At 39.4% G+C, this 12,496-nt stretch overlaps 1 protein-coding gene across 1 annotated transcript in view; it reads left to right on the forward strand.

Annotated features, from left to right (window-relative positions):
- The window catches only part of LOC124168527 (dedicator of cytokinesis protein 9), a 141,147-nt gene that overhangs the window by 108,337 nt on the left and 20,314 nt on the right, over nt 1–12,496 (forward strand). The window contains exons 27-28 of the mRNA XM_046546855.1: nt 1,387–1,547; nt 7,382–7,505. Coding sequence (XP_046402811.1) covers nt 1,387–1,547; nt 7,382–7,505 — 285 coding nt within the window. The remainder of the gene's footprint in view (nt 1–1,386; nt 1,548–7,381; nt 7,506–12,496) is intronic.

A 12,496-nucleotide genomic window follows, 5' to 3' on the forward strand; every position in this document is an offset into this window, starting at 1 on the left:
TCTTTCATCAAGTTGCTGAGTCAATTTGCCCTAATGTTGTTGCATTTTGTATTCCTGTCATCTCTAAAAGTACATAACTGATTGAAAGCACCATTGAACATTTGAAAGAAGTGGAATCATTTGTTTTATTATTATTAGGGATCGGATACCTCAGATCCATATATCCATTGATATTAATCTTCACCCGATACTGCTTATCCAAATTCATTGATGGTATTGGATCTAGATCCGAAATTTATCCATATGGTTTATGCAGCAGAATTTCAGCAGTGGAAAATTTTAAGGAAAAATATGATAGGCACATGGAGTGACTCTTCCCAAGAGATTGAACAACAATCAGGGTAATCTCTGCACCATAACATAATAACCACGTCAAAAGTAACTACGTCTCAGATGTCAAAACACCACCTTGGCGCTCTATCAGCCTGTGCCTCTGATGTTTTTGAAAGACGGAAGGCGTGAGCTCCTTCCTCTCCTTTATGCGCTTCTGATACCCACCCCTTCTCTGTCCCCGCACGTGATGTCGATGTTGTTCTTAACATTGTGTATAGTGTTGCATATTTCTCAATTACAATTTAATTTAACGATATACTGATAAAAATGTTGTTAATTGAGTAGAAACATTTTTATTGTGATAAGGAGAACTCAATGTATGCCGTGTTCATTCACTACGTCGTAAAACTGTTGAGGAAGTGGAAAATCCACCTCACCATACTGAAGCATTTTCAGGTGGAATACAAGTCGGTATGCGATGAGAAAGTGATAGATTTTGCAGCAAACATCTGTGAGGATAAGTAGAATACAATCAATTGATTTATCCACAAATTCAAACCTATTTTCATTGCCAAACCCAAGCGTAATAGTTGATATCCTGAGCGTGTAATGATATTGTTTTTAAAAAAATAACTTGAAAGCTCTTAAAAATGATTTTTAATTATTAAAAATATTTAAATGTATATGAAATCCTAAATAGCATTCCTTTGATTGTGTTTACATAGAAGAAACTTGAATAATTTCTTTGTTATATGGCAGGCAATTAAAAATGCATTTGGAACAGAAAATATTCACAGATCCGACCTGAAATAAAGTATCTGATCCAGATTTGGACAAAAAAAAATCCTGGATCCGTCCATCTCCAATTATTATCTATTATTGTTACATTTAAGGAAAAAGTTTATCCAACCAACCAACCACCATGGATTAATTCTTTTCCTATCAGCACTAACGGACTAACTGTTTGCATGATGTGGATTCACAATTGTTTCCAAATGTATATGTGTAACAGTGAAAATTAAAATTTTATCTGCTTTCCCTAATGAGAAGTTTTAAAAACTCAGTCTGTTGAATTAAATTTCTTAGTAAGATTCTTGTGTCTTGTGATTGCAGGGAGCACTGTTATTTGTGGTCAGTTGTGCCATGAATTGCTGCGTTGCTGTGGGAGTCGCTTGTCCACCACGCGCACAGAGGCCTGCACCTTACTGTACCTGCTGATGCGCGGCAACTTCAAGTTCACTGCCGGCAAGAGCATCATGCGCATACACACTCAGGTTGGTTTGAACTTAAATGATGATACTATTTTTATTAATATTGACCCCACTAATCATTAAAAATAGACATAAAGGCCAAGTTAAAATATACAAATTAATGTATGCAACATTGCAAATACACTGTTGAAAATGTATGATCATACATGTAAAAAGTATATTAGGGGTAATCGCACCAGTCTTTGTCCATGCACCAATGAATGTCCGGCTGAAGTGAATCTTCTATGCAAAAAGATTTACACGTTTATTCCCGTAGTAATTGGGTAAATTGGTTTCTTATAATATTAGCCAATATATTCTCATTCTGTTTTTGAACGTCTGGAAGTTTATAACAACATTATTTTGATCTCCAAAACGAGTGCGTGGCATTTCAATGATCGAGAGGCATTTGAAAAGTCGATAAAGACAAGAGGTTACCAAGTATTTTCTTCGCCAAAATATTTAAGCTGGTTACTAGGTGATAGCGTTGTTTGTATTTGATTGCTTGCTAATTGAAGCTCATTCAGGTATGTTTAATCTTAAAAATATATAATTATTACATTTAAAATTTGGCGGACACCTTACTGGTATCGGCTATAAGCGGAAATACCAGTAAATGTCCATTTCGATCATTTACTGGAACGCGTAGAAAACCAGTGAATGTCCCGATTTTCTGGGGGGTAGATATGATTGTTTACCACCGAACTTCTGGATCTTAATTTAGAATATTTTCGCTTTCTGTAGCATGGCGGAAGCAGTTAATAAGAAAAGGCCCTACTCAAGATTTCGATATACCGAAAAAGAATTGGAAAATGCAGTGGCAGCAGTACGGGCGGGATCACTGAGTGCAAATAAGGCTGCCAAGCAATATGCAGTTCCGAAGTCGACACTTCTCAATAAAATACATGAAAAGGTGCCCAGCCATAGAAAAATGGGACCCCAAAGTATTTTAACGGACCAAGAGGAGTCAAGAATTGAAAAGTGGATATTAGAAAAAGCTAAAATAGGCTACCCAGTACGTACTAACGATGTGAAAGATGCGGTGCAAAGGATTATGCAAGAAACTGGACGACAAAATCCATTCACGAATGACCGACCAGGAGTGAAATGGATGAAGCTTTTTCTTAAACGACATCCCCAAATAAGCTTCAGGTATGCACAAATACTATCAAAAGCTCGTGCAGCTGTTACTGAGGAAACATTAAGGACATGGTTTTTCGAATTAAAATCGTTCCTAGTGGAAGAGGGCTGTAACGATATTCTATCCGATCCTGAGCGAATTCTTAATTTAGATGAAACGGGAGTCCAGCTGTGCCCAAAATCTGGCAAAGTCTTAGCGGAAAAGGGGACAAGAAATGTCTATGCAATTGAATTGGGTCAAGAGAAAAAGTCCATCACGGCTCTTTGTACCTTTTCCGCATCTGGACAAGACATATCTCCGATGGTGGTATATCCTTACAAGAAAATCCCTCGAGATATAGCCGCATCAATGCCTGAAAATTATGTTATTGGAAAAAGTGATAGTGGATGGATGACCAGTGCTACTTTTTATGAGTTCATTGCGAATGCCTTCAAACCTGAGCTAGGAGCAAAGGGGGTGAAATTCCCTGTTCTGTTGCTGTTTGATGGCCATAGTTCGCACATAAACTTAGACTTACATGATTTTTGTGTGAAAAACAAAATTATTTTATTCTGCTTGCCAGCGAACGCCTCTCATATTATACAGCCATGTGATGTTGGCATATTCCGACCCCTCAAGAAAGCTTGGAAAGAAACGGTGATAAAACACACCCAAGAGTCCACAAAACCAATTACCAAAATAAATTTCGCTCCATTATTCAAGATAGCCTATGATTCAGCAATGAAACCCGATCTCATAAGAAAATCATTTGAAACTTGTGGTATTTTTCCGTTCAATCCAAACCGTCCAGATTACTCCAAGTGTATGTCGAACAGACACAGAACAATTGCTTATGCACCTGACCAAAATTCAATTGATAGTGCTGGTGAGGGAACCTCAGTCTTTAAAGAAATTGAAGCCGACATCCCACCAGATATTTTACAACTATTTCAAAATGCTGAAAAATCAGGGAAAAATCCTCCATCCCAAACAGTTTTGTACAACATCTGGAAGAAATTCAAACACAAGACGAATAGTTTAACTGAAATTACCCGCCCACAGGAGCAACCCATTGATGACCCCACAACCAGGTCTTCGACTTATGATGACACGATTTTTGATAGCCTTAATAGTATCCCAATTGAAAATTATGAGAATCTCCAGAATAACGGCGAGATATCTCTTTCATGTAAGACAGGTGTGCTTGAGACCCTCATAATTGAGGAAAACCCAACACAAGTGATCTTCGAGGTTTTTCCAGAAAAGAACCAAGACTCCTTACTTTCGGCGGTTCCAAATTCCTCAAATGATGAATGTTATACCGACAATGAAGTGGCCCCCGTCGAATACAATTTGAAAAATGGTCGACATCAGCCTCAGAATTTCAATGTCCCGTGTCCAGATTCACCCGAAATAGACACTTATGAGACCTCAGAAGAAGAACTAACCCCTTTAGAATCTCGTTCGAATCAGGTAACTTTCAAGAAAAAAGAGTATGAGACAATTTGGAGCAAACACCTGAGTTTCCCACGCATTGCTACAAGTGACCGAAAAAGGAAAGCAAAGAATAAACCCATATATGCTATAACATCAAAACAGTTTAAAGAACTAAGAGAAGAGGAAATGCAAAAAGAGGCTGACGAAAAAGAGAGGAAAAGAATTCTCCAAGAAGAGCGCACAGCCAAGAGAAAGGAAAAGGACCAACAAACGAAAAGGAAATTGCAGGCCCGAGCAGGAGCTCTAGCTTTGAAAATTAAAATGCTAGAGGATAAAGAGAATGTCGAAAATTCCGTTCTCCATCTCCACGAACCGAAACAGCCGAAGAGCACTAAAAGATCATGTAAGAACATTCAGCAAGAAATAGCCACCAAAAAACAAAAAAATAATTATTGACAATATCCAGATTTCATTCAGCAAACTTATGTATCAATACTTATCATAATATAATAATATCATGTTTTTTTAATTATTTAATAATTTTAAAATTAATCTTGAGTGGAAATTTTAAAGTTGGAATGATATACTTGTTGAATACTATTCGAAGCTGTTTGAACTTCTGAATAAAATGATTTAGTTCATGACTTAGTGATGATTTTCATTGGCTTGGACTTTCATTGGTACTACCTGTGGCCATTCACTGGATTTTGTGGACATTCATTGGGTTTTTTACGAGTATTTCCTTTCATCGCTGTACTTTTGATCGTTATCCATTTACACCGAGAAGAAAGGTATTAATTTCACACATGAACCTTCAAGACAAAGAAAATTCTATACTGGGGCAATTAGAAGACATTTCATTCGTCTAAAATCAAAATTTGTAATTTAACTTCTAAAGTGGACATTCATTGGTGCGATTACCCCTATTGATTTTTACAATGATTGTTGGATAATGGAAAAAATGTTTTAATCATATAAGCATAGAGCTTGGTAAATAATGGGAGACCCATACTTTCTTGTTTTTCAATCCGTCTTCCACTTCTTGAGATACACCCATGTCTCGTATAGCGCAATTTCGATTGGCGCAATTTCGATATAGCGCAAATTCGTACCTCGGGGAAACATTGCAACGCAGTGTAGCCTAATCAAAAATCTTAAACGCTCTCGTGATAAAACGTGAACTTGCGCTAAGTACACACGAAATTTCTATCATTTTACGCGTATTATTATTATTGCTTGCCTCAAATCTTCTTTTTTGTTTATATATTAATCAAAATCCATTGCTGTGCAATGGCCAAAAGTATTAGGTACTCGTCATTGGGTCCAGATAGCCGGCCTACCGAAGTAATTTATCTCGTCTCCTTAACAGAATGATAATAAATAATTTAGCTCGTTAAGTAAGCGTGGGGCTAGTGGAAATGATTTTTTTTCAGCAATACGGTTTGAGACGTAATTTTGCCGTCATAGGTTATCGGGCGATTGACTTCCAGGTAGAGGGTCTACGCTAAAGCCTTCAAGGTCATCGGTATTCACGGGGTGGCCGAGTGGCGCATGAATAGCATCAACACATAAAAGAGTCCTCTATAGAGTCTCAAACACAATGGCTTCGTTCCCTCCCTGCAGTCGTAGGCCTTCTGCATCTCAGGAATACAGTTCAGCAGTGGAAGGTAATATAGATAGAGCCATACAGAGTAAAAACCAAGAGAATATGGCAAAAAATAGGAATGCGTGTAGAAAAATCAAGAATTTATCAAGAAAAACTATAAACCTAGAAGAGGAATTGAAAGAGGTCAATTGATTTGAAAATGGAGAGCGTCAAAGCGATATTGCGCGGAAGTTTAAACGTACGATGCCTTATTCTGAATAAAGACGAAGTTAAAACATCAGTGACCTCAGCTGCACCAACTTCAACCAAGCGGTCTACACATACGGAAAGTTCATAGTGAATCAGTACAAAAAGACGAGAGTGGTAATCGCTCCGAGACATTTAGTGAAAGCTCCGGTTGGTTCCATAATTTAAACGGCAAGCAAGTGTTTTCAGTGCGGCGATATCACGTGAATCTGCAAGTGTTGATAGCGCAGTCACCGCAACATTTTCTGATGAACTCCAAGCTGTGATTGAAAGTGGCTCCTTTCCCCCTCAACCAGTTTTTAATGTTGATGAGACGATATTGTTTTGGAAAAGAATGCAATCTCGTTCATTCATTTTCAGGGAAGGAAAACCTGGGTCAGGTTTCAAGGCATTTAAAGACTGTTTCACGTAGCTGCTAATGACTCGGAGGACTTCGAATTAAAATGATTTATCATTCATTAACTCCGCTAGCTATGAAATGGCATTCAAAGTAGCATTTTTCCTGTCATTTCAATGAGCGACAAAAGTGCCTGGGTGACACAATAGTTGTTTTTAGACAAGTTTGAAAAATCATCAACTGCCGGCAACGCATTACGATCCCCTGAGATAGCAGATGTTAGCCCACCCGCACGACAGGAGGGAATTTCAAAAGGACGTAAGAATTTTTTTTAACGTGAATTAAAGTCTTTGAATGCGTGCATACTTTCTTTAAAGATCTTTTAAACTATAAAAATTTATATAAATAATGTTTTCTAAGGCTTTCTATGGGAATATAGATGTTTTAGAGGAAATTCAATACCCAAGACCTATGCTACCAGGAACGCATCCCTATCTTCCCAATGTTAAAACGCTCTCATATAACCCAAATTCGTATAGCGCAAAGACCCCAAGGAACGCATCCCTTGCGCTATAGGAGACATGGGTGTATTAGCAACACATCTTTGACAGCTTTAACCTTTCCACTAATAAATTATAGGCAACTATCTTGGACTCATATGTACAGGTCACCACTTATCAGCTATTTTCAACCTTGAGCCTGAGTTGTGTATGGTTTGTGGTTGTTCTTCACACTCTGTAGCTGCAATTAACATTGGTAAAAAATTTGTCACCATATAATCAAAATGAAAACTGTAAATATACTGCCGTGACAAAGTATTGAACCTGGGCCCCCCAAGTGGGAGCTGGACATGCTGACCACTGGACCAACTGACTCTGTTGGAAGGGAGGCGCTATTTTGGGATTATATAACGCTTGTTAAAAATACCGCTTGGAAATTAATTAATAGCAGCCAAATTAAGGCCCATTCAATGGAACCACTATCAGTTCAGAGATGTGTTCGCCATTCTGAATGCCATAAAAAATACGGCATTGAAAAAGGCGGAGCAAGGTACGTGGTCTCTCCTTGTTAGTGGATATTAATGCATTTATTGATGAATTTTCATATTTTAGGTCATGGTTGCAGTTTCTAAAATGCTGAGTGCTGGGATTGCCACGTTGGACTCGGCTAATCTCAGGGAAAGTCTGGGTCTCATCGATGACTTGGCGGAGAGGGATCTCAGTGTTAGAGGAACAGGTCTGTCATGGCTTCAAATGTTGCCTCTTTCAAATTTTTAAGACCTTAAAGGATTTTGATTCTAAGGGCAAACTGCTATTACAAATTGGTGTAAATCAATGTAATTCATTGAATTAATTTGATAAAGAATGTAGTTCTTAATTTTTAGATGCTAAATCAGCTAAAGTTTTATGAAGTATATTCTCTCACAAACCTGAGAAGATACAATAGTTTTCTTAAATTATAGCCTTTAATCAAATATTTTTTATGAAGTCAACAAAACTGGTATCCAATATTTTATACAGTGGAACCTCGATCTATCGTTTTTCAAGGGGATGGACGAAATGAACGATGAATGCGGGAAAACGATGAATACGGGAAAGTTTGGCGCGGTTGCCTATGCGGCAGGAAACGTAGGATGTTGGCGTGTAATAGTGATATTCTATAAAGGATTCATGAAGGAATATAGCTGTTTTCTATTTGAATATTTTATTTGAATTTTATGTAATACTTTTGGGCATATACTTGGTTCTATTAATATATCTTTCAATAATCCTTGGGAATACGACACCTCACTAAAAAATGTTTGCTCGCCGTCTCGGCATTCACACTGCCACGACGGATTCGGCAGTCTTATTACGACCATCATAGGCGGATCCAGGGGGGGGGCACGGGGGCATGTGCCCCCCCCAGACCCTTAAAAATATGCCAGATTTTTAATACGGTCCCATTCTCATTTCGTTCGTTTTGTATAACGAGGTATCCTTGTGCCCCCCCCCCCCTGAACAAAATCCTGGATACGGCCGTGCTTGTGCCCCTCCCAGAAATAAATCCTGGATCCGCCCATGACGACCATCTCTCATCACCGAAATTCAACTGCATGCTAAAATACGCATGCTTTGCATCAAAACTTGTGCACATCAGAAGTGTATTCCGAAATCTGTTGCAGGCCTGTTTTTTCGTCGGAGTTCCGAAGACGAATTGTGCCTGTGGGGCACCAACACTTTCTAGAGTAGTCTTCCCATCTCCGCGTTTGGAATAAGATTGCTTCAATACCCAAAAGCCATTACGACGGTAAAAAATGTATCCTCTGGCCTAGGCTTGCTACAAATTAAATTACATTGAATCCGGGCAAAACTGATCTATTTGAGAACGACAAAATACATCGCTCTTTCGGAGCCGCAAACCCTTGCCTCCCCGATGGATAATCACAACGATAATCATTACATCACCATACCTCATGGAGAGAGGGTTGCTATTTTTAAATGATGTAAGTCATGTTAAATGTACCACATAAAAATTCAATCAAACTAAGGCCAATTCCATGGAACCGTACCCATTTCGAGAAGCGTTCGGCATTCCGATTGCCGTCAAAATATGGCATTGACAAAGGCGTATCGAGGTACGATATCTCCCCTCGTCAGTGGTCTTCAAGACCCAACGTCGGTCGTCCACTTGGGATGAGAAGTTCTGGATTCAACCCAAAAATAACGAGCCAACTAACAGAACATTTTATTTATTTTCTAGGAGGGAAATGTTTTCATGCGCTGATATATTAAAATTATGTTTTCTTACCTCAGTGGGTATTTAAATCCCCACACGAACTCCCTTGGTGAAACTGAAGAAAATAGTAACCAATCTGAAAATATTTTAGTCGTAGGTGCGGCACTTCCTTGTTGTTTTAATGCGTCCTTTAGGCTATAGTCAACTATTGATGGGATGTCATAAAATCAGGAAAGCCCTCTTCAAAATTATAAGGCTTAAAAAAATTAATAATTCCTCCCTATTTTATCGCGTTTTGTATTCGATTTCCATGCACTCATTCATTCACTCGAGAATGCATCGCTTCTCTTCAAACTGGGCGCCAAAATACCGTAGGTACTACCATAGAGTAAGTACATACTTACTCTATGGTACTACAGGTACCTCAAGCATATTGGAATTTTAGTGGTTTATAATAAGTAACAAACTTTGTCGAACAAACACAAATTATGATTGATAAAACCCATTAAATAATAGTACCTATTGAATTACTTTTGGCTAGGATACACTATTAAAACTGTTCACATTTTAATCACTACGCTTTTGAAAGAAGTCATGCATTGTCTTCTGTTTCTTAGCGGCATTCTGCCGTAGTCGAAAATATGATTTTTCGTGACTTAAAATGTTTTCACGATCCTCGTCGCTTCCACTATGCGCATAGAAAAACGCTTTCACTTTTTCTAAAGCTTCGTAAGTCTCGACAAAGCTTGGGATCACTTCTACTTCGTTTTCCTCTTCTTCCTCTACAGCCCCAGTAGATGTGTGCGCTTCGCACAGTTCTTCAATGGTTTCAGTGCCACTTGTAACCACATGATGATCTACTGCTACGTAGCTCTGAAAATCGTATTTCATGGCTCTACACATTTCTTCCCAGTCTTGACCAAAATCATCAACATCATCATCTGCAAGTTCATTATTATCAATCGGGTATCTGTGCCCAGCTTTACGGAAGCAATTCTGAATTGTGTTCTGGCTCACTTGTTTCCATGCTGCCATAATATAGTGGAGTGCTTCAAGTACGTTTAGTTTTTTCTTCATTGCCTTTCCTGACTCCATAAGGCAAATGGATTTTTGTACGAGGCGTTGTCTATAGTACGCTTTTAAACTGCGTATAATCCCCAAGTCAAGTGGCTGGAGCGTACTTGTACAGTTTGCTGGGAACCGTACCACTTTAATATTCCTCAAAAAAGACGTGTCTTTGGGGTGTGCTGCACAGTTATCCACAAAGAGGATAATTTTTCTATTTTGCCCCCCCATTTGCGCGTCTAATGCATGGAGGAACGAAATAAAAATTTCTGTTGTCATCCATGATTTACTGTTTGCGTAATATTTTGTCGGCAATTTTCTTACGTTTTTGAAGCACCTCGGTTTTGGCGATTTCCCTATCACAATCGGCACTTGCTTGTCACTGCCATCACTATTCACGCAAAGCAAAACCGTTAGCCTGTCTTTGGATAATTAACCTCCATGGCAGCATTCTCCTTTATAGGCCAATGTTCTATCAGGAAGCACATTGAAAAACAGACCAGTCTCATCCGCATTATACACATCTCCTGGATCGTAGCCCTCCAGAATCGATGGCAGACTTTCCAGCGTCATCCGTGCTTTCAGCATTTACTTCTGCACTCTCTCCCGCCAGCTTCTTGAATACAAGACCATGTCGATTTTTGAATCGACTTATCCAGCCATTGGAAGCCTTAAAATTTTCGACGTTCAATTGGGTGGCAACAATCTTCGCTTTTTCCTTTAATATCACTCCATCAATGGGAATATTAGACTCCCGTGCCTGCTGGAACCAATTGAAGAGCACCGTTTCCAATTCGGCAAATGTAGAGATCTTGCCAGTCTTTCTCTTCTTGGATGCGCTTCCACATCTGTCTATTTGCTCTCGAATCTCACTCTTCTTGGCCATTATAGAGTTCAATGTACTTGCTGGCAACCCGAGACGTTTTGCAATGTCAACTCGCTTTTCCCTCGAATTTTTTTCCACTTCTTCAATTATCTTGAGACGATCTTTCAAAGTTCTCTTTTGCTTCATCGGGACGGCCATGGTCAGAAGACGAATAAAAATTGAACTAATAAAAATAACACCAGGCTTCGCAAAGCCTCAAAGAAAACACTGGCTTTAATTCAGCGAACACAGGAAAATACGGAACCACTCGTACGAGGTGAAGTTCGGAACTGATGCTGAGCCGATTGTCGAGGGTGAAGCGCGACCAAAGTGTGTAACAAAATATCCTGAGATATCCCTATGTTTGTGAATCTGACAAGAGAGATTTATAGCAAGTCATAGTTTGTTATCTGATATTGTTTACGGAAAAAAATGTTGGATCAACGGCCGAGAAGCTCAAATGCCAGGGTATCGAGTTTCGTCTGCCTCGTCTTTTACCAGTCATTTGTTACTCACCTTTGGGGCCAATAGGTGACTCAGACAGCAATTGGCTTCCAGAAATGTGAGCTTTGAAGATGAAAAAGGTCAGGGGGAGGGAAAGGAGGAGGGATGAAATACTTTTCTATCATTCTCGGGTAACTTGATATTTCCTTTCTGAGCTAATCAGTTATGGTCTTCGTAACACGAACCCGTCGCGAAACGTGACCCGGGTCGTTAAATGCCTCTTGGTTGGTTTCAGAGAGGAAGAAAGAGTCAGAGGGGGTGGGGCACAAGGGCTGACGGGAGGGGGGTAGCTGATTGTGAGAACGGTGAGAACTGTGCAACGTAGACAATCCCACGGCCCCGAGCTGCTCCGGAGGGCACTATGGCGCTTCCATCTCTTGGGGAAGATTAATACTATGTGCCGGTCGAATCCGCGAATGCCACATCGTAAATACGTCGTTTCATTTTTGTCAAACGATGAATGCGGGAAAAATATACTTCGGGACCGTGATCTTCGAACGACAAATGCGGGAAAACGATACTTCGGGGAACGATAGATGCGGGAAAAAATTACATTGTCTTTATGGGACTTTTTTGGGACCAGGGACGGCGAACGATGAATGCGGGAAAACGATGAATGCGGGAACGATAAATCGGGGTTCCACTGTAGTATTCTTTTTAGGGGGACTAACTGGTAGCTCACGGTAGCCGCAAAAAAATCATTGTTATTTTTTGGTGCTTTTTCTGGAATTTTACTTGCATGATGTCTTGTCATTGCATGGTAATTCATCTACTCAATACTGTAAATTATGGGAAAAGTAAAATAGTATTCCAGCAATTGCATTTTTTTTACTAGCTTGATCATTTTTCGTCATGGTGATAATGCAAGTCGCAGTTGCACTTTTAGTTTTGGTTCACCAAGGAGGGAAGGGAGGGAACACGAGGGATGGAGAACTCTGAGGGAGTCTTGGCACACACAAATTTATTGTCCTCTGTGATGTCGCAACCCTTTTTTTTAATCTCTACCAATAATAAACATCTATACTCTCTGTAGCTTTATTCTCTCTCCAGCCTCCAATATGGCTCACTTCATAAC

This window comes from Ischnura elegans, chromosome 11, assembly GCF_921293095.1.
Source record: "Ischnura elegans chromosome 11, ioIscEleg1.1, whole genome shotgun sequence".
Taxonomy (NCBI): Eukaryota; Metazoa; Arthropoda; class Insecta; order Odonata; family Coenagrionidae; genus Ischnura; species Ischnura elegans.